The 17,812-nt window shown below is 45.9% G+C and overlaps 1 protein-coding gene across 4 annotated transcripts in view; it reads right to left on the bottom strand.

Moving 5' to 3' along the window:
* The window catches only part of INPP5D (inositol polyphosphate-5-phosphatase D), a 136,885-nt gene that overhangs the window by 64,311 nt on the left and 54,762 nt on the right, over positions 1-17,812 (bottom strand). For 3 of the 4 annotated variants that reach the window (XM_049888468.1, XM_049888469.1, XM_049888470.1), the window contains exons 3-5: positions 15,244-15,520; positions 12,005-12,176; positions 4,592-4,732 (exon numbers count right to left, since the gene is read on the bottom strand). In XM_049888468.1, the coding sequence (XP_049744425.1) occupies positions 4,592-4,732; positions 12,005-12,176; positions 15,244-15,520 (590 nt within the window). The remainder of the gene's footprint in view (positions 1-4,591; positions 4,733-12,004; positions 12,177-15,243; positions 15,521-17,812) is intronic. The other variant, XM_049888471.1, reaches the window with a different exon arrangement.

Raw genomic sequence — 17,812 nt, 5'->3', positions numbered from 1 at the left:
GCTGGGAGACTTAGGAAGAGCCGGCCTTATGGTTCTAAAAGGATTTGTCATCCGGGTCCCAGGAAAGCTTGTCACCAGCTTTCAGGAACCTTCTGAAAGGCAGACGGATCTGGGTTCTGGGGGAGCAAAGACAAAGAGGGCTGTGGCCCCAGGCAGGTCAGGCCCCAGACACAGCTGGAAGGGGCTTGGGCCCCCTGCCTGGCCTATCCAGAGCCCTCCCAGAGGGAGCCGCCCACCCTGGTCCCCTGGAGTTCATGACTGCCACTCAGCCTCTGCCTAGCACGTCCCCTATTCCAAACTGCCAACTTCAGACTCAGAAAAGATGTTTGGATGCTTTGTGGTTCTCTTTATGTTTGCTTCCTTGAGTCCTTGCTTCTTTCTCACACAGTAGTAAATAATAAGATGATAAAGAGCATCTTCTTTTCTTTTATTTAAATGCTTAATGGCATGATTTGTTTCCCTGCCATACATAACCAAAAAAAAAAGAAAAAAACCTATTGCCGTCGAAGTTGATTCTGACTCACGGCGACCCCATACGTTGCAGAGTAGAACTGCTCCGTAGGGCTTTCTTGGCTGTCATCTTTTCGGAAAGGAGCCTTGGTGGGGCAATGGTTAAGCACTTGGCTGCTAACCGAAAAGTTAGAGGTTCAAGCCGATCCAGCAGCCCTGAGGAAGAAAGACCTGGCAATCGACTTGATGGCACCCAACAACAACAACAATCTTTACAGAAGCAGACGGCTAGACAGTTCTTCTGTGGCACTGCTGGGTTTTGAACCACCCGCTGAGTTAGCAGTTGAACGAAGACTGTTTGAACCACCTAGGGACCTATAATTGGTTTTAAATGGACACATATTGCGTTATTAAGAAAATATCCCCGTATTTCTTTTTTAATTATTTTTAAAAAATCAGAAATGAGTTTAAGATTTTATCACACTTCTATTACGATATCCATACAAACAATCCTTTTATTTTTTAAATCTACTGCTAAATTAGTGTTTTCTTTTTGTTGACTCATGTTTGGAGTGATTTCTTAGACACAGCGTAAGTTTTTCATATCACTGGATTATATTTGTAGAATGTTGCTGAACTTTTTTTTTAACACTTATATTAATAAATGAAACTGGATCCAGTTTTACTTCAGGCTATTATCTTGCTAAGGCATTTGTATTTGAATGATATTTTTCTTGAAGACTGAATTAGGTAATTTTTGTCATACAGGAAAAAATTTTGACTGTGGTCACTATTTGTTCCTTGAACATTCAAAGGAGGGTACTCATGGTAATTTTTGTGTTTCATATTTTATGTAAAACGTACTTTGCATTTTATTATAATTGGAAGGTTTGTAACCATGCTATTGTACATTGCATTTTTTTTTATTGATTTGTAAATCTTTAATGCAGACTCTTGTGTCTTCTACATTTCTAATTTTTTTAATTTTCTTAAATGACTTTGTTACTCTTTTTCCTAATTTATTTCTCTATTTTTTTTTTTTTTAAATATTTTCCTCCCACTTTTTTCCTGTCTGGTTGTTGTTATTGTTCCTTTGCTCAACAGGGAATTCTTGAAGACTCTGTGTCTTAGTCATCTAGTGCTGCTATAACAGAAATACCACAAGTGGATGGCTTTAAGAAGAGAAGTTTATTTTCTCACAGTCCAGTAGGCTAGAAGTACAAATTCAGAGTGCCAGCTCCAGAGTAAGGCTCTCTGTCAGCTCTGGAGGAAGGTCCTCGTCATCAATCTTCCATTGGTCTGGGAACCTCAGCTCCAAAAGACACGCTTTGCTCCCAGCGCTGCTTTCTTGGTGGTATGAGGTTCCCATGTCTCTCTGTTCACTTTCCTCTTTTATATCTCGAAAGAGATTGGCTTAATACTCTACCTAATCTTGTAGATCTCATCAATATGACTGCCGATAATCCATCTTATTACATTATAGTGATAAGATTTACAACATATAGGAAAATCACATAAAATGGTGGACAATCACACAATACTGAGAATCATGGCCCAGCTAAGTTGACAGATATTTTGGAAGACGCAATTCAATCCATGACACTCTGTTTTGTTCACTACTGTATCTCCAGCCCCTGGAACATTGCTTAGCAATGTTTTAATATTTCAATAAGTATTCATGAATGTTGGATAAATAAATGTTTCAGGTACTTTGCTGGATCTTAGAAATATCATGGTGACTAGGATGTGACCCTTAATCCCCACGAGAAACTTACAGCCTGAGTTCCCTTTCAGTTTGTGTGTTTGGCTTCTTATTCTACAACCCTTTTAATAATAGAGCATTTAAAGCTATGCCTTGTCCTCCAAGTAGTGCTTTGGCTGCATCATACAGAGCTCTGATATACAGTGGTTTGGTTACTTGGTTTCATTACTTTCATGCATGTCCCCTGCCTCCCACACCTCACATTTATCCCATGTAGGCTATTATTGTGTCAATGCTTTCCTTAATTCAGCTGTGATTTAGGAGACTTTTTAGATACATCTAGGTAGTTGGATGTTTGTGGCTTGTTTTGTTATTTGTTTCTGTTTCTATCATATCATCTTCTGGAAGTGTAGAATGAACACTTTCTGCTTTGAGTTTATTCATACCTAGCTGCTCAGAAAGTTGCTGGTTTCTTATTTTTAAGATCACTAACATGAAAATTTCTAGGAAAAAAGTATTGGGTCCTTTTTAAAGTGGAGCATGTGGTTAGAACATTTCTGAAAATTTAAAAAACCTGTAAAGACTCCCTGTGCTCTTGAATGACATCTAGGTTGAGTTCATCCTAGGTCAGTAGTCTTTTCCTTGGGGACATTGTTCCACAATTTTAATTGTATTGTCAAGGACTGTGAATGATATTAAATATTTATAATTTTTAAAGTTATGCAGCAGTTTTGATTTATCTACTTAGCAAATTCATCTTTCCTTATGGTTTAGAAACATTATAAAAAGAGGTTTAGGTGCTGCTGTTATAATAATTGGATCTTTATGAAACTTTTGAATACCTGGTTTCAGCTCTTTCGTAAGCCTGGAAATTGTTTTCTTTTATATACTTAATCATCAATTATGCATCATATTTTTTCCCTGCTTCTTTGAGGGTCCATCTTACCAGCTATAAATTAAATCTCTGTGCCTTCTCTCAAAGGCTATCAACTTTTTATCACAGATTCTTTGCATTTGCTTACCGTCCTCTCATGTTTTCTATACAGGCTTTCCTAAGTCTCTGCTGTTTTGTGATTTGATTTTCAGATTTGATATGGTAACTATTGGTTTATTTTCACAGCCTCCAATCAAACAGTTATAATTGTGGTGACGTATTTTTGGGTTTGTTTGTGATTTTAAAATCCTGACCCTGCTTGCAGGAGGGAAGCTTTCTTCGCTGGGTGCAATGAACCAGAGAGGTACACACGTTGGGGAAGCTACCATCATCGTAAAAATTTGACCAGATCCCAGGGAAAATCCAAGTCACAGAGTAGTGTTGGGAAAACCTGCTAGGGGGCAAAAGTGATTCAGGAAGTCTTACAGAAGGACTTAAAAATATATTTCCTTCTTGGCCAGAGAGCAACGAAGAATAAGTTCACAAATGAAGCTGAAATACAAGCCCGTCATCAATCATCAGGAAACTGTGTTTCTTACAAAGATGGCATTTCTGTGTTTTCTTCTGGTAGTAAGTGATTTATAACCACAGCAACAAATGGAACAAATCCCTCCATGGAAACCTATAAAAATGAGGGCATCTGGCCTGATTGGTAGAAACACCATTAGTTGAAAGTCAGTTCACTGAAATTAAACCTGACTGGCCAGTTTGATGAATGATCAATTTATCAAAGAAATCATTTGCTAAATTCACCAAATGTCTTGACTATGGTTTTAAAAGCCTTTTAGAAGGAAAGCCCAATTTGATCACCGATGTGGAAGGATTCTCTTCTGCATGGCAACTAGGCTAAAGTTGATATGGCATCAGAGGAACTGACAAGAGAATCTTGAAACTGCTACATGAATAATAAAACACAGAACCATATAGTTAGGAAAAAAACCTAGGGTTTGTTGTTTTTAGGTATCCTCGAGTCGGTTCCAACTCATATTGACCCCACATACAACAGAATGAAACCCTGCCTGGTCCTGTGCCAACCTCATGGTTGCTGTATCGGAGTTCATTGTTGCAGCCACTGTGTCAATCCATATCATGGAGGGTCTTCCTCATTTTCGCTGACCCTCTACTTTACCAAGCATGATGTCCTTCTACGGGGACTGAGGCCTCCTGATAACATGTCCAACTTACGGGACACGAAATCTTGCCATCCTTGCTTCTAAGGGGCCTTCTGGCTGTACTTCTTCCACCCCGAGCCATTGTGAAAGTCCTCAACCCCCACTCCATGCCCCAGAGCAAATGGCCTCAAATCAACTTTAGTTTTTTTAAAAAAAGCAAGCTAGGTTCAAGTATCACAAAAACAAAACCTGCAAACAGCCACAAGGACTTCTGAGCTCCGCCAACTGCCCGATCTTTCTGAATGCAGCAGAGGCATTGGATGACCAGGCCAACCCCGAGGTCACACTGTGAGCCAGCTCCCTGACCCCTCCGCCCCCACAGGCAGCCCTTACCCATAAAGCTCCTTGCATAGGAGCATGGTCAGTTTCTTCAGGTGAGGGAGACTGCTGGAGCCTGTCTTCATAAACTCAGCATCCAGGACAAGCTGCGTGCTTAAATAATCTTGGATGGCTTTAAGATACTCGTCTGGAAGCCTGAAAAAAACAACAAAGCACACTTTAAAAAAGAGAGAGAGGGATACCCGTGGAAAGGGTGGGAGGGTGTCAAACATTCAGACATACAATATTGCCAAATCAGCCCACAATATTAAGTTCTCACTGATATTTGCTTAAACATCATTTGGAATAAGATAACGGAATAAACAGACATCATTTCAGTAAAAACTATAGTGAAGACTCATTAAATGTGTTTTGAAAGAGACCAAATTGAAATACAAAAACAACAGCAGCAACAACAGAAAAGTATAGCCTGTTCCTTTTAGCCACCAACACCAACATTAACAACAGCAGCAGTAGCAGCAGCAAACCCTCCTTCTCAGAGGTCCGACTGAGACACCATCCTGGAGGACATCTGTAGGTTCCATAGGTCTGACTGAAGGGGTAGTACAGGTGAGAGCAAGGTGAAGGGGTCTAGCCAGGGAGGGGCCACTGGACTGACCCACAAAGCCAGCCCCACCTGCCTGCCCTGCTGGATGCTGCTGGAAGGAAGTGATGCTGCCCGGGAACTGGCAACGCAGGTTGCAGTCCAGTAGATTCTGACTCATGGCAAGCCCATATGTTACACAGTAGAACTGCCCCATAGGGTTTTCAAGAAAGTTGCTGTCTTAGTTATCCACTGCTGCTGTAACAGAAATACCACGAGTGGTTGGTTTTAACAAAGAGAAATTTATTTCTTCATAATAAAGCAGGATAAAATCCAAATTCAAGGTGTCAGCTCCAGGGGAAGTCTTTCTCTCTCTGTCAGCCTTCTCATCAATACTCCCCCAGACTAGGAACTTCTTCGCTCAGGGACCCCAGGTCCAAAGGACGCGCTCTGCTCCCAGCACTGCTTTCTTGGTGGTATGAGGTCACTCTCTCTGCTTGCTTCTTTCTTTTATATCTCAAGAGATTGCCTCACGACACAATCCAATCCTGTAGGTTGAGTCCTGCCTCACTAACACAACTGTTGCCCATCCTCCCTCATTAACATCATAGAAGCAGGGTTTACAACATACAGGAAAATCACACAATACCGGGAATCCTGGCCCAGGCAAATTGATACACATTTTTGGGGGGACATAATTCAATCCATGACAATTACCTTTCAGAAGCAGATCACCAAGACTGTCTTCTGGGGTGCCTCTCAGCAGGGTCAAATGGTCAACCTTTCAGCTAGTACTTGAGCACTTAACCTTTTGCGCCACCCAGGACCTGTTTCTTACATTATCCACTCACAGACAAGATCTGAGGGCTGGATGGATGATCTAGTTTGGAGATGGCAAATGGCTTTAGCTCACATGCGAACTCCAAGTTCACAACCAATGGCTACCTGGAAAGGCCAAAGGTGGCACAAATGATTATGATTGACTACTAATCTAAAGGCTGGCAGTTCAAACCCACCATGAAAGAAAGGCCTGGCGATCTACTTCTGTAAAGATTACAGCCAAGAAAACCCTATAGAGCAGTTCTACTCTGGAACACAGGGAGTAGCCATGAGTTGGAACTGACTCAATGGCAATGGGTTTGGTTTTTCGGTAGGTGACTTGGAGCGCTGTGTTGAGAGGGGCTCTGAGTCATCCTCGGCCCTGTGGGGGGTCGCAGGATTAGTGATGGGGGCTGCGAATGTGGGATGAGGTCGTTCTAGCAGCCCCCAGGTGCCATCTTTGATCTGGTCCAACCCCTTTAATTTACAGTGACACATGGGGGATCTGAAAGCGCAGGGGTTTGCTTGGCGCTCACACTGGCCCAGTGGAGCCCACCTGGGCCTGTCACCTAAGTCTAATCATGCCTCTACACCCTATCCCCTGGCACTTGTTTGTTCTGGATAACTCTGGAGGCTTTGTTCTTATAACAACAAAAATCATAGTAACAGCATGTATTTGCTGAGCAAAACTACCTACCAGACGCTATGCTAAACATTTTATGTACTTTTTCTCATTTGATCCCCAAACCAATTCTATGAGGCAGATATTCTTACCATTCCTACTTTACAAACAAGAAAACTAAGGCTCAAGGATGTTAATTGCTTCTGGGAAAAATTACCACAATTAAATACCTTCGCTCCAGGCTTAACTTATACTCAAGGAGAAACTGGAGGCCACAAGTTTTCTTCCTTCCTTCCTTGCTCCCTTCCTCTGTCCTCTTTCTTTTTTATTGCGGTAAGTATGTAGGTAATAGAACATTAGCCATTTCTACAATCTTCCCATGTACAGTTCAGTGAGATTAATTACATTCATCATGTTGTTCAACCATCACCATTAAGTGTTCAAGTTTTATTTCTTCCATTAGATCCTTGAAAGCATAAAAAGCTGTTGCTCTTTAGATTGGAAAGCACCTGGTCCGCCATTTTTACTTGTTTAGATTGAGAAGGGAAGTTATCAACTATTTACTTTACAAATAGCATACATTTGAGTGTAATCTATACTTATTCCAGGACCTGACGTCATTAAAAAAATCCAGTTTCTTCCTGTTTCTGTTTACTAAAAAGGACAAAGATCTCTCCTATAATATTAAAATATTTATTTTAATAGTTGTTTGCAATGTCTACTGGGAGTTCCTGGGTAGTGCAAACAATTATTGCACTCCTAACTAAAACGTTGGAGGTACAAGTCCACTGAGGCACCTCAGAAAAAAGGCCTGGTGATCTGCTGCTGAAAAATGAGCCATCGAAAACTCTATGGAGCACAGTTCTACTCTGACACACTTGGGGTCACCATGAATCAGAATCAACTCTATGGTAACTGGTTTAGCATCTATCCTCCCCATCTCGGCTTGCCTGCTTGCTTAAACCACTCTTTTTATACCTCAAAAGAAACTGATTTAAGAAACACCCTACATGAAAACTGCCTCATTAGCATAACAAAGAAAACCCCTTCCCAAATGGGGTTACATCTACAGGTATAATCAAACCCTAAACCCACCACCATCTAGTCAAATTCCTACTCATAGCAACCCTATAGGACAGAGTAGAACTGCCCATAGGGTTTCCAAGACTATAGAGGCTCAATGGTCAAGAGCTGGGCTGCTAACCAAAAGGTCAGGAGTTCAAATCCACCAGCTGCTCCTTGGAAACCTTATGGGGGTTAACAGCTGAGTGCTTAACCACTGCACCACAAGGGTTCCTTATCCACACGTATAGGGGTTAGGATTTATAACACATATTTTGGGAGGACACAATTCACTTCATAACAAGGAGTGATGAGATGTGGAGAGTTGGGAGGAGCGGGCAGATGGAGGGTCCCCCTTGACTGCTTCCCCAAGGACTTCTTTGCGTTTAGCATTTGAACCCGGGGAGAAATGGAAACTCAAGTGTATGGGTTGAATTCTGTTCTCCCAAAAGGTACGTTGATATCTACCCCCTGCATCTGTGAACGTGACCTTGTTTGGAAATAGGGGTTTTCTTCGAAGATGTTATCAGTTCGAGTGGATTCCAACTCATAGTCTGACTCATAGTGATCCTATAGGAAAGAGTAGAACTGTCCCCTAGAGTTTCCAAGGAGCACCTGGTGGATTCAAACTGCTGAGCTTTGGTTAGCAGCCATAGCTCTTAACCACTGCACCACTACGGTTTCCGTCAGTTAACAAAGTCATCCTAGAGTAGGATGAGTCACAATCCTAATCTCTCCTGAGTGGTGTTTTATAAAAAAGAAGGACAGACATGCAAACAGAGTCACACAGAGGGGGAAGACAGCCACCATGTGACAACAGAGGCCCTTAAAAAAAAAACCTGTTGCCACTGAGTCGATTCCGACTCATAGCAACCCTATAAGACAGAGTAGTTTCCAAGAAGCGCCTGGTGGATTTGAACTGCCGATCTTTTGGTTAGCAGACATAGCCCTTAACCACTACACCAGGGTTTCCACAACAGAGGCAGATGCATTTGTAAGAAGCAAAGAATGCCCAGGATTGCTGGCAGCCACCAGAAGTGAGGAGAGAAGCCAAGGACAGCTCCTCTCTCAAAGTCCTTAGAAGGAATTAACATGGCTGACACCCTAAATTTAGATTCCCAGCCTCCAGAACTGTAAGAAAATAAATTTCTTTCTTCAAAACCACTCACTTTGTGGTATTTTGTTATGGCAGCCCTATGAGACTAAGACACCAAGAAAACTAAACAATGGCTCCATGTCAAGTATTTCAACAAGCGTTTGTTATTTAGACACATGTATGGGAATGGCCATGACAATCTATGAACATATTCAAAACGCTGGGTATTTAGCTATTTGATAAATAGCACAAATAATTCTAAGGAATGTGTGAAGAAAATAATCTGGTGAGCCTGGAGGATATGTCAAGATGGATACAGAAAAACATCAGGTATCTTAGCAATCGGGGTGGCTTCATGTGCACCTTCAGGAATTCCCACCTGTATTTTGTCAGATCAGAGGATAGGAGACAGCCTTGGCATCCTCAAACTGATCTTTCGAGTTGGAGATGTTGCTTTAGCCCTGCCATTAACAATTCCTATGGGGGACCTTTTCTCACAAAGCAACAGCATGAACAAAAAAAAATTTTTTTTTAATTCTTTATCATGAAAGTGATTGTGTACTAACTTATTAATTCAGACAACGCATATCTAGAGAGTGCCTGCTCTATGCTGGACACCTTGCTAGGCACTGGGGATACATAAATCCTCTGGAGCTCCTGACTTGTTAAAGCTGATCCACCTGCCCTGTCTGGAAGACGACGCAGAGATCTCTGATTTGCAAAACCACAAGCACCCCTCCCAGGACATACTCCTTGTTATGGATTAAATCGTGTCTCCCCAAAATATGTATCATAAATCCTAACCCCATACCAGTCCATCATCTTTGTAAACATAAAGAAAACAAAAATCCTCACAACTTGACCAATAAACAACATCATGATAAATGAAGAAAAGATTGAGTTGTCAAGGATTTCATTTTACTTGGATCCACAATCAACGCCCATGGAAGCAGCAGTCAAAATCAAAAGATGCGTTGGGCAAATCTGCTGCAAAAGACCTCCTTAAAGTGTTAAAAAGCAAAGATGTCACCTTAAGAGCTAAGTTGTGCCTATCCCAAGGCAGGATGTTTTCAATCACCTCATATGCCTGGGAAAGCTGGACAACGAATATGGAAGATTGAAGAAAAATTGATGCCTTTGAATTATGGTGTTGGCGAAGAATATTGACTATACCACTGACTGCTAAAAGAACGAACAAATCCATCTTGGAAGAAGTACAGCCAGAATTCTCCTTAGAAGCAAGGATGGCCAGACTACGTCTCACATACTTTGAACATGTTGTCAGGAGGGACCATTCCCTAGAGAAGGACATCATGCTTGGTAAAGTAGTGGGTCAGTGAAAAAGAGGAAGATCCTCAACCAGATGGACTGACATAATGGCTTCAACAACGGGCTCAAGCATAACAATAACCATGAGGATGGGGCAGGACCGGGCACTGTTTCATTCTGTTGTACGTAGGATCACTCTGAGTCAGAAGAGACTCAATGACACCTAACAACAACAACATACTGGTAGTTATAATACCATTTGGGAATAGGTTTTCCGTGTTATGTTAATGAGACAGTATTAGTGTAGGGTGTGTCTTGAGTCCATCTCTTTGAGATACAAAAGGAGCAGATTAAGCAAACAGAGATGAGGGAAGAGAGATACCATGCCACATGAAGATCACCAAGGATCCAAGGAACGGAAGCTGAAAAGAGACAAGACCTTACCCCAGAGTAGACAGAGAGAGACAGCCTTCCCCAAGCACTGGTGCCCCGAATTCAGACTTCTAGCCTCCTAAACAGTGAGAAAATAAAATTCTGTTTGTTAAAGCCCCCAACTTGCGGTATTTCTGTTATAGCAGCAATAGATAACTAAGACAGCCCTGCCTCCCCTTCTGCCACCAGATAGCTCAGATCTCCCAGCTCTCGGGGGCCAACCCCTCACTTGGCGCTTTGTGGGGCTTCCCTACGTGTATTATATCTAGCCCCGTGTTCTCCACTACGAGACAGTAACTTTGTGGTCCTGGGGCCTGACAGGCACTGGGGTGTAACGTAGTGGTCAGGAGCCCAGACAATCACGGTGACTTCCTGGGCCTGACCTGGCACCTTGAACTAATGTTTCTGAGGCCCAGTGTCCCGTGTGTAAAATGAGAGGTAACTGGAAGAATGCCACACAGTCCTCAGCGTGGTGTGTGTGTACGGACGTTGGCGTTCATCATGGGTGGTGACGTGACTGCTGCCTGGAGAACGGCTTCTAAGTATAAACACCATTTTGCCACCACAAGGGAAAGGCTGATACTCCTACACAAAGATCTAAAACTTATTAACCTAAAGGCATCCTACAGCTTACAAAGTCAGCAATGAGCTAGGAGACAGAGTTTTTACAAAGATGATGGACCGGGGGTTAATAAGAAAAAGAGATCATAAAAGAAAACTTACAAAAACTTCCAGATCCAGTTGAAAAAATGGACAAAGAACAAGAGCAAACAATCTGAGGAGGAGATAATAGAATCTGGGCCAAGAAAATACACAAAAAGTATTCAACTTCACTAATAATAAAATAGAAGCCCCCAGTGGTGCAAATGGTTAGGTGCTCAGCTGCTAACTGAAAGGCTGGAGGTGTGAATACATCCAGAGGTGCCTTGGAAGAAATGCCTGGCAATCTACTTCTGAAAAAATTGCCACTGAACACCCTATGGAGCACAGTTCTACTCTGACACACGTGGGGTCACCATGAGTCCGAATCAACTAGACGGCACGAATAAGGAAGACCAAAGAATTGATGCCTTTGAATGATGGTATTGATGAAGAATATTGAATATACCATGGACTGCCAAAAGAATGAACAAATCTGTCTTGGAAGAAACACAGCCAGAATGCTCATTAGGAGCAAGGATGGCACGATTTCATCTCACATACTTTGCACATGTTATCAGAAGGGACCAGTCCCTGGAGAAGGACATCATGCTTGGTAAAGTTGAGGGTCCGTGAAAGAGAAGAAGACCCTCAACGAGATGGATTGACACAGTGGCTGCAACAATGGGCTCAAGCATAACAATGATTGTGAGGGTGGCACAAGATTGGGCAGTATTTAGTTCTGCCGTACATAGGGTTGCTATGAGTCAGAACCCATTAGACAGCACCTAGCAACAATAATAATGAAATAAATAAGAATTAGCAGAGATGTTGGCTGAAGGACTAAAGATGTCATTCCCTTCAGGGTGAAGGCCCACGTGTTCCCTGGAGCTTGGTGTAGGGAGCTGTGGGGGCCCGGGGGATGCCAGCCTGTGGGAGGCTTACCCGCTGGTGTCTATGCTCTGCAGCCGCTGAAGTAACGTTTCAGAGAGGGTTGGCTTGCTGACCTCAGGCACCCGGGAGCTGTCACATGCAGTAGGAACTTCCTTGGCTTCAAGGGGCCCGGCAGACAAAGGGATGTTCCTTGGGGGCAGCTCAGGCGGAGACTCGACACAGTCTACCCAAGAGAACAGCAGGAATGTAATTTCAGTTAATCACCAGCTTCTTCTGGGATCCTGGCTACAGAGAGGGTCTGGGGGCGATCCAGGTGGGAAGGGCGCCTTCTGTCTGCACCCTTCTGACACACTTTAACACAGTCCTGTGAGAGGTCCCTGGGTGGTGCAAACTGCTAATTGCAAGGCTGGAGGTTTGAGGGCACGCAGAGGCACTCAGAAGAAAGGCCTGGTGACCTATCCCGAAAAACCAGCCACTGAACACCCCAACGCAGCAGTTTTACTCTGACACAGGTGAGTCAGAATCAACTTGAGGGCACCTGGTTTTTTAACTGACAAGGTCGAAGGGACTGTGCCCACTGTATAGATCCCCATCTGAAAGGCTGGGGTCCCTTCCAAGCCTGTGGTTTCTATGGTTCCCGCCACTGCCTGCTTCCATGTCTCTCCCTGTCTAGACGGGAGGCCTCCTGAGGGTAGGTATCTGGTCCTAGTGATCTTTGGACCCCAGGGCCCAGCACGGTGCCTATATCTATGTTAGATACTTCAGGCTGCTGAGGCCAGCTGGAGTCCAGGGAGAGAGAGCTGGGTGGCCTCAGGGCTGGTGACTTTGGACAAGACCACCTGTAGCCTCAGGCCTCTGAGCAGTGTGGCTCAGGCTGATGCCCTCAGGTTTCATCCAGGAAAGGGCTGCCAGGACAGGGCCTCTCTGAGGAGGACCTGGGGCCACGGGCAGGTCAGCAGGACAGGCCGGGCTTTCAGGAACTGAGGCAGGGGCTCATGTAAGACAGAGCCCTGGAGGGGCAGAGCCCAGTTACAGATCGGGCCAGGGAGAGGGGCCGGAGGCAACCAGGCCCACATGGCTCTTCTCCTCCCACAGACCCTATCTCTGCACTCTCTCTCCTGCCTCTGCACTTTCTTCTCTCCCCTACTAGATCCTACGAGACAAAATGAGGTAGTGAGGGGTTGCCTTTACCTGGAGAACTGGAATCTGAGACAAATGACTTGAACCCTGCCCTGGGAGATGGGATCCCAGCCCATGGCTGCTTTAGGAGAATTTTCATCCTTTGAGGACCACAATGTCAGTGTGAAGGCTACTGGATGGTGAGTCCCTTGGGTCTCTAACCTCTGGTCTGAGCCCCTCTCACACCTCAGGCCAGCCCCAGATACCCCACTGCACTTTTTCTCTGCTTCCTCTCCTGTCCTGAGCCCCAGGGACTGTCAAGACCCGAGTTCAGTTAGACCCCCTTGGGGTGGGGGCCCCCATGCTGTTTCAACCTGACCACTGGGCCTCATATTGGGAAGTGAAGCCAAGAGACTTGGTTTCTCTTTCCAGTTCTTCTAGAGAGTGTCTCAGGGTCTTTGGCCAGACAGCCCAGCCTAGGGGGTCAGATCAAGCCGGGCAGGGGGCACAGGGAAGTGAGGGTGGTCAGTGTACGGAAGTGAGGGTGGTCAGTGTACAGACGGCATTTCTGCAGGACAACTTCTTAGCAGTTCTCCCAGGGGTGCAGCCCAGGGGGTGCCGCCTGGCGCGGCCCTGGGCACATGGGAGTGTGCAGTATGTGCAGCAAGGATACAGGGCTGGGGAGTGATCTCAGACTCTCAGCACTGGCGATTCCACAGCTGACCTTCTGGGTTCCCAAGGATACCTTGTACTTGGACGAGGGAGGCAGAAGAGACGTGACCCTGCCTGCATCCCTCTCAGCTTCTTTGGAGCCATAGTCCTTTCTGAAACACTCTTTGTCTGGTGCTCATCGTCTCCCCTAGAGCTGGCGAGGCTGCCGTCAGAGTCACCTCCCTGACAGGGAAGCCGGGGACGGTGCGACCCCTAAGAGGTGTTCTCCAAGAGGATGGAAGGAAGCAAAGGGTGCTGATAGCCCACAAGCCAGCCCCGTCAGAGTGTGATAAAGGGGTGCCAGCATGTGACAGGTAGCAGCACACCAGACCTGGGGCGGAGCCAGCCCAGGGGCCTCACATCGCTGGTCTCATCCTTCCTCTCTGTGGTGAGACGCTGCAGGGCCTGGTTGTCCCCAGGTGCAGTGATTAAGCAAGATCTGTGGCTTTTAGGTATCTTGTTGTTGTTAGCTGCCACCAAGTTGGCCCTCAACTCATGGTAACCCCATGCACAATGGGATTGGGCCGTTGTGAACCATAGGATTTTCACTGGCTGATTTTTGGAAGTAGGTTGCCAGGCCTTTCTTCCGAGTCCATCCTAATCTGGAAGCTCTGCTGAAACGTATTCAGCAACACAGCAACACGCAAGCCTCCACTGACAGGCAGGCAGTGGTTGCACATGAGACACACTGGCTGGAATCGAACCTGGGTCTCCTGCATGGAAGGCAAGGATTCTACCACTGAACCACCACTGCCCCCTCTATTAGGGCTCTAGGGGCTTTCTTTTAGGACATGAGCCTTTGCAGGGGAAAGAAGGGCTTGCCCAGGAGATCCTTCTGCATACCCATTCTCTCTCTGACTCCAGCTTTGCTTGTCTCTGTCCTACAGAGTTTAAAGGGCAAGCCTGATTCTAACATACTTTTTAGGGGCTAAAGATGATATAAAGAGACACCTTTATCATCCTTCCAGTTAGCTGTAAGGATTGCTTCCTTCATTCTGCTGACTCAGTTAGCTATAATGATGGTGGCAATAGCTACATTTATTGAGCGCTGTACCAAGCTCTGGCTTCACATTCATTGACTCATTTGATCCTCTTGACAACCTGAGAGGCAGTTGGCTGCAGTTCAGAGAGGTTAAGTAACTTACCCAAGCTCACACAGATAATAAGCTAAAAAAAACAAAAACAAAAAACCCACTGCCGTTGAGTTGATTCCGACTCATAGCGACCCTATAGGACAGAGTAGAACCGCCCTGTAGAGTTTCCAAGGAGCGCCTGGCGGATTTGAACTGCTGACCTTTTGGTTAGCAGCCGTAGCACTTACCCACTACGCCACCAGGGTTTCCAGCTAATAAGCTGGGGACCAGGAATTCTGACCCAGGTCTATCTGACCCTGAAGGCTGTGTTCTTTACCTGTCCTTAACCACCATGTTATACTCTCTTTCTCTGATATACAAACTCACCTTCTCCGCAAGCATTTGAGGTGAGAGAAACATCCAGGACTTCTCCACCATGTTCCTTGGAGGACGTGGTCCCTAAGGCACCTCCCTGCCGAGCCAGTTGCCCGGCCTCCTGACTTCCCTGCCTACCCGTCTCCTCCTCGGGCTCGTCACCGGTGTCCTCCTCCTCCAGGGGTACAGGGTACTGCAGGTGGGTCACCAGGCCCATGTTTTCCTTCTTGTAGAACTCAATGAGCTGGTCCAGCTTGGTGAAGAACCTCATGGGGACGCCCTCGGATGCCTGAGGACAGAACCCAAACAGAAGGACATTTTAAGCAGCTGGAGCGTCACCCAACCACAATGGCCATCTGCAGCAGAGACTAAGGAGGCCGAGGAAGTGGACGAGTTTCCAGAAAAAGCTCTGGTGTCTGCCCACCTCTGGCCCACCACACCCACACAGCACAGCCTGCAACCAGCAGCTTTGGAGAGCTAGCCTGTAGAAGTCACAAAAGAACCCTTTTAAAGATCTTGTTTTTCAGTTTTTTTTTTTAAAACTTTTATTTTATAAAGGTATTTTGTTTTATAAGTAATACACTTTCATTATTGCAAAATTAGAAAATAGAGACTTCTTTCAATAAGAAATCACCTGTAATCCCGTAACCCTGAGAGATCTATTTGCAATAGTTTAGAATATATTTTTCTAGACTTTATGTGTATGTGTTTGGGGGAGAGTTATTTTTTAATTTTTTTTTTCCCCACAAAGATTATTTTAAAACCAGGGCTTCCGACCAGTTCGGTCTGGAACCCCTGCTGAGAATTTGCATTGCTGGCAAGTTCCCAGACCATGCTAACGCTAGCGCAGCGGCTCAGAAAACGATTGTGCGATTGTGCGGAAGCATCACCTGAGGTCTCGTTAAAATGTAGCCTCTGATTCAGCAGATCTGGGTGGAAATGCAAATTCTCAGCAGGGGTTTGAACCTGTTCCAAGCCCTACGTCTTAAACACAGAAAAAAATCTATCCTAGCAATTGTTTTTAGTTTTATTGCTTTTCTTTTGCTATAATCTTGTTTTTTCAAAACTCAGAAAATGGTCGAGGTAGCACAGAAACCTTCCCAAGTTTGTATCTCTGGTCCTCACGACACAGGAGGCTGGGGTGATTCTATCCAACGGATGAAAGCCCTGAGGGAAGCTCTCTTTTTACTCCAACTGTGGCCCCGCAAGAAGTACTGGGTGGTCTCCAAGCAGCCAGCCTCGCCCCCATGGAGCCGCTATCTGCCAAGGCCCCGACCCTCCTGAGGCCCGTCCCACCAAGGCCCCACCCACTGAAGCCCCGCCTCCATCAAGGCTCCACCCCATCGAGGCCCCGCCCTTTCAGGGGCCCCTTTCCGACCAAGGCCCTGGGGTTTCACGCCTGGTCCTCCGTGGAGGAGTTTGTGTCTGAGGCAGCCAGGTAGGACATTTGCGTTCTCATCAATGCTGTACCCTTCAGCTCCTAACATCGCGTCTAAACTTGCTGTCCCTCCTCCTCGTCTAGTTCCCCACCTGCACCCTCCTTAGGGTCACCTGTGTAAAGGAATGGCGCCATCTCCCCCCTGGCCCAGCCAGGTACCCAGGGGCATCTCGGACTGAGGGGTGGACAGCAGGAGGTAGGGTTTCCTGATCCAGCCAAGATCCTGAGCTCTGGATGGAGGATGATGATGTAGCGGGCTCCAGGCAGGGGTAGCGAGCCTGGAGTCAGCCGGAATGGGGAGAGGCGAAGGCTGGTGGTCGGGTGCTCCATTTGAGGAGGACTTGCCTGGCCTCACAGGAACATAGCTCCCCTGGTTCCAACCACTAAGTGCCTGAGATTCACCCCAGTGGTCACAACAACCATCATGTCAATGACCTCTGTGTAATTAAAAATTTGTTGAGAAGATGTCATCTCTGGAGTTTGAGGTCAGGGATCCCACTCCTCCCCTGGGGGCTTCCAGCTGCCCTCATTGCACCTGGACAAAGAGGCTAATAGACCGATAGGGTGGGGGCAGAGGGAAGTCACCCCGGTTGGTGAGCGGGCAGGATCTAGGCTGAGCTGGCTGGACAACATCTGGATCCACACACCTCCAAATCAACACTGATTGCCGCCATCTTGGTTGGGATTGACTTGGGAGGCCAGGGACAGTGCCCCAGCCGAAGGTCTCTAGGGCCACAAGAGAGCAGACAAGCCTGGATGACCCAGAGAAAACAGACCCAGACATTCAGGAACAGGACCAGGATTCAGACCTGGCCCGGAGCCCTTGTTCCTGGGTGGTTAACTCCAAGCTGTAGTGAGAACGCGTTTGCCTTCAGTGAGAATACAGCTCTGTCATTCACCAGTGACTCAGGCCTCTTCTCTGTGTCCTTCTCTGTGTGTGTGTGTGTGTGCGTATGCACTGCTCGTTGTTGCTATTAGTTGCTGGTGAGTCAGTTCCAACTCACGGCAACCCCATGTGTTACAGAGTAGAACTGCTCCATAGGGTTTTTTTGGGCTCTAATCTTTATGGAAGTAGATTGCCAGGCCTTTCTTCCGTGGTGCTGCTGGGTGGGTTCAAACCTTCAACCTTTAGCAGTCGAGCAC

The sequence above is a fragment of the Elephas maximus genome, chromosome 6, assembly GCF_024166365.1.
Source record: "Elephas maximus indicus isolate mEleMax1 chromosome 6, mEleMax1 primary haplotype, whole genome shotgun sequence".
Lineage (NCBI taxonomy): Eukaryota > Metazoa > Chordata > Mammalia > Proboscidea > Elephantidae > Elephas > Elephas maximus.
The sequence above is the reverse complement of the archived record's forward strand: the minus strand, read 5'-3'. Positions and strand labels throughout refer to the sequence as shown.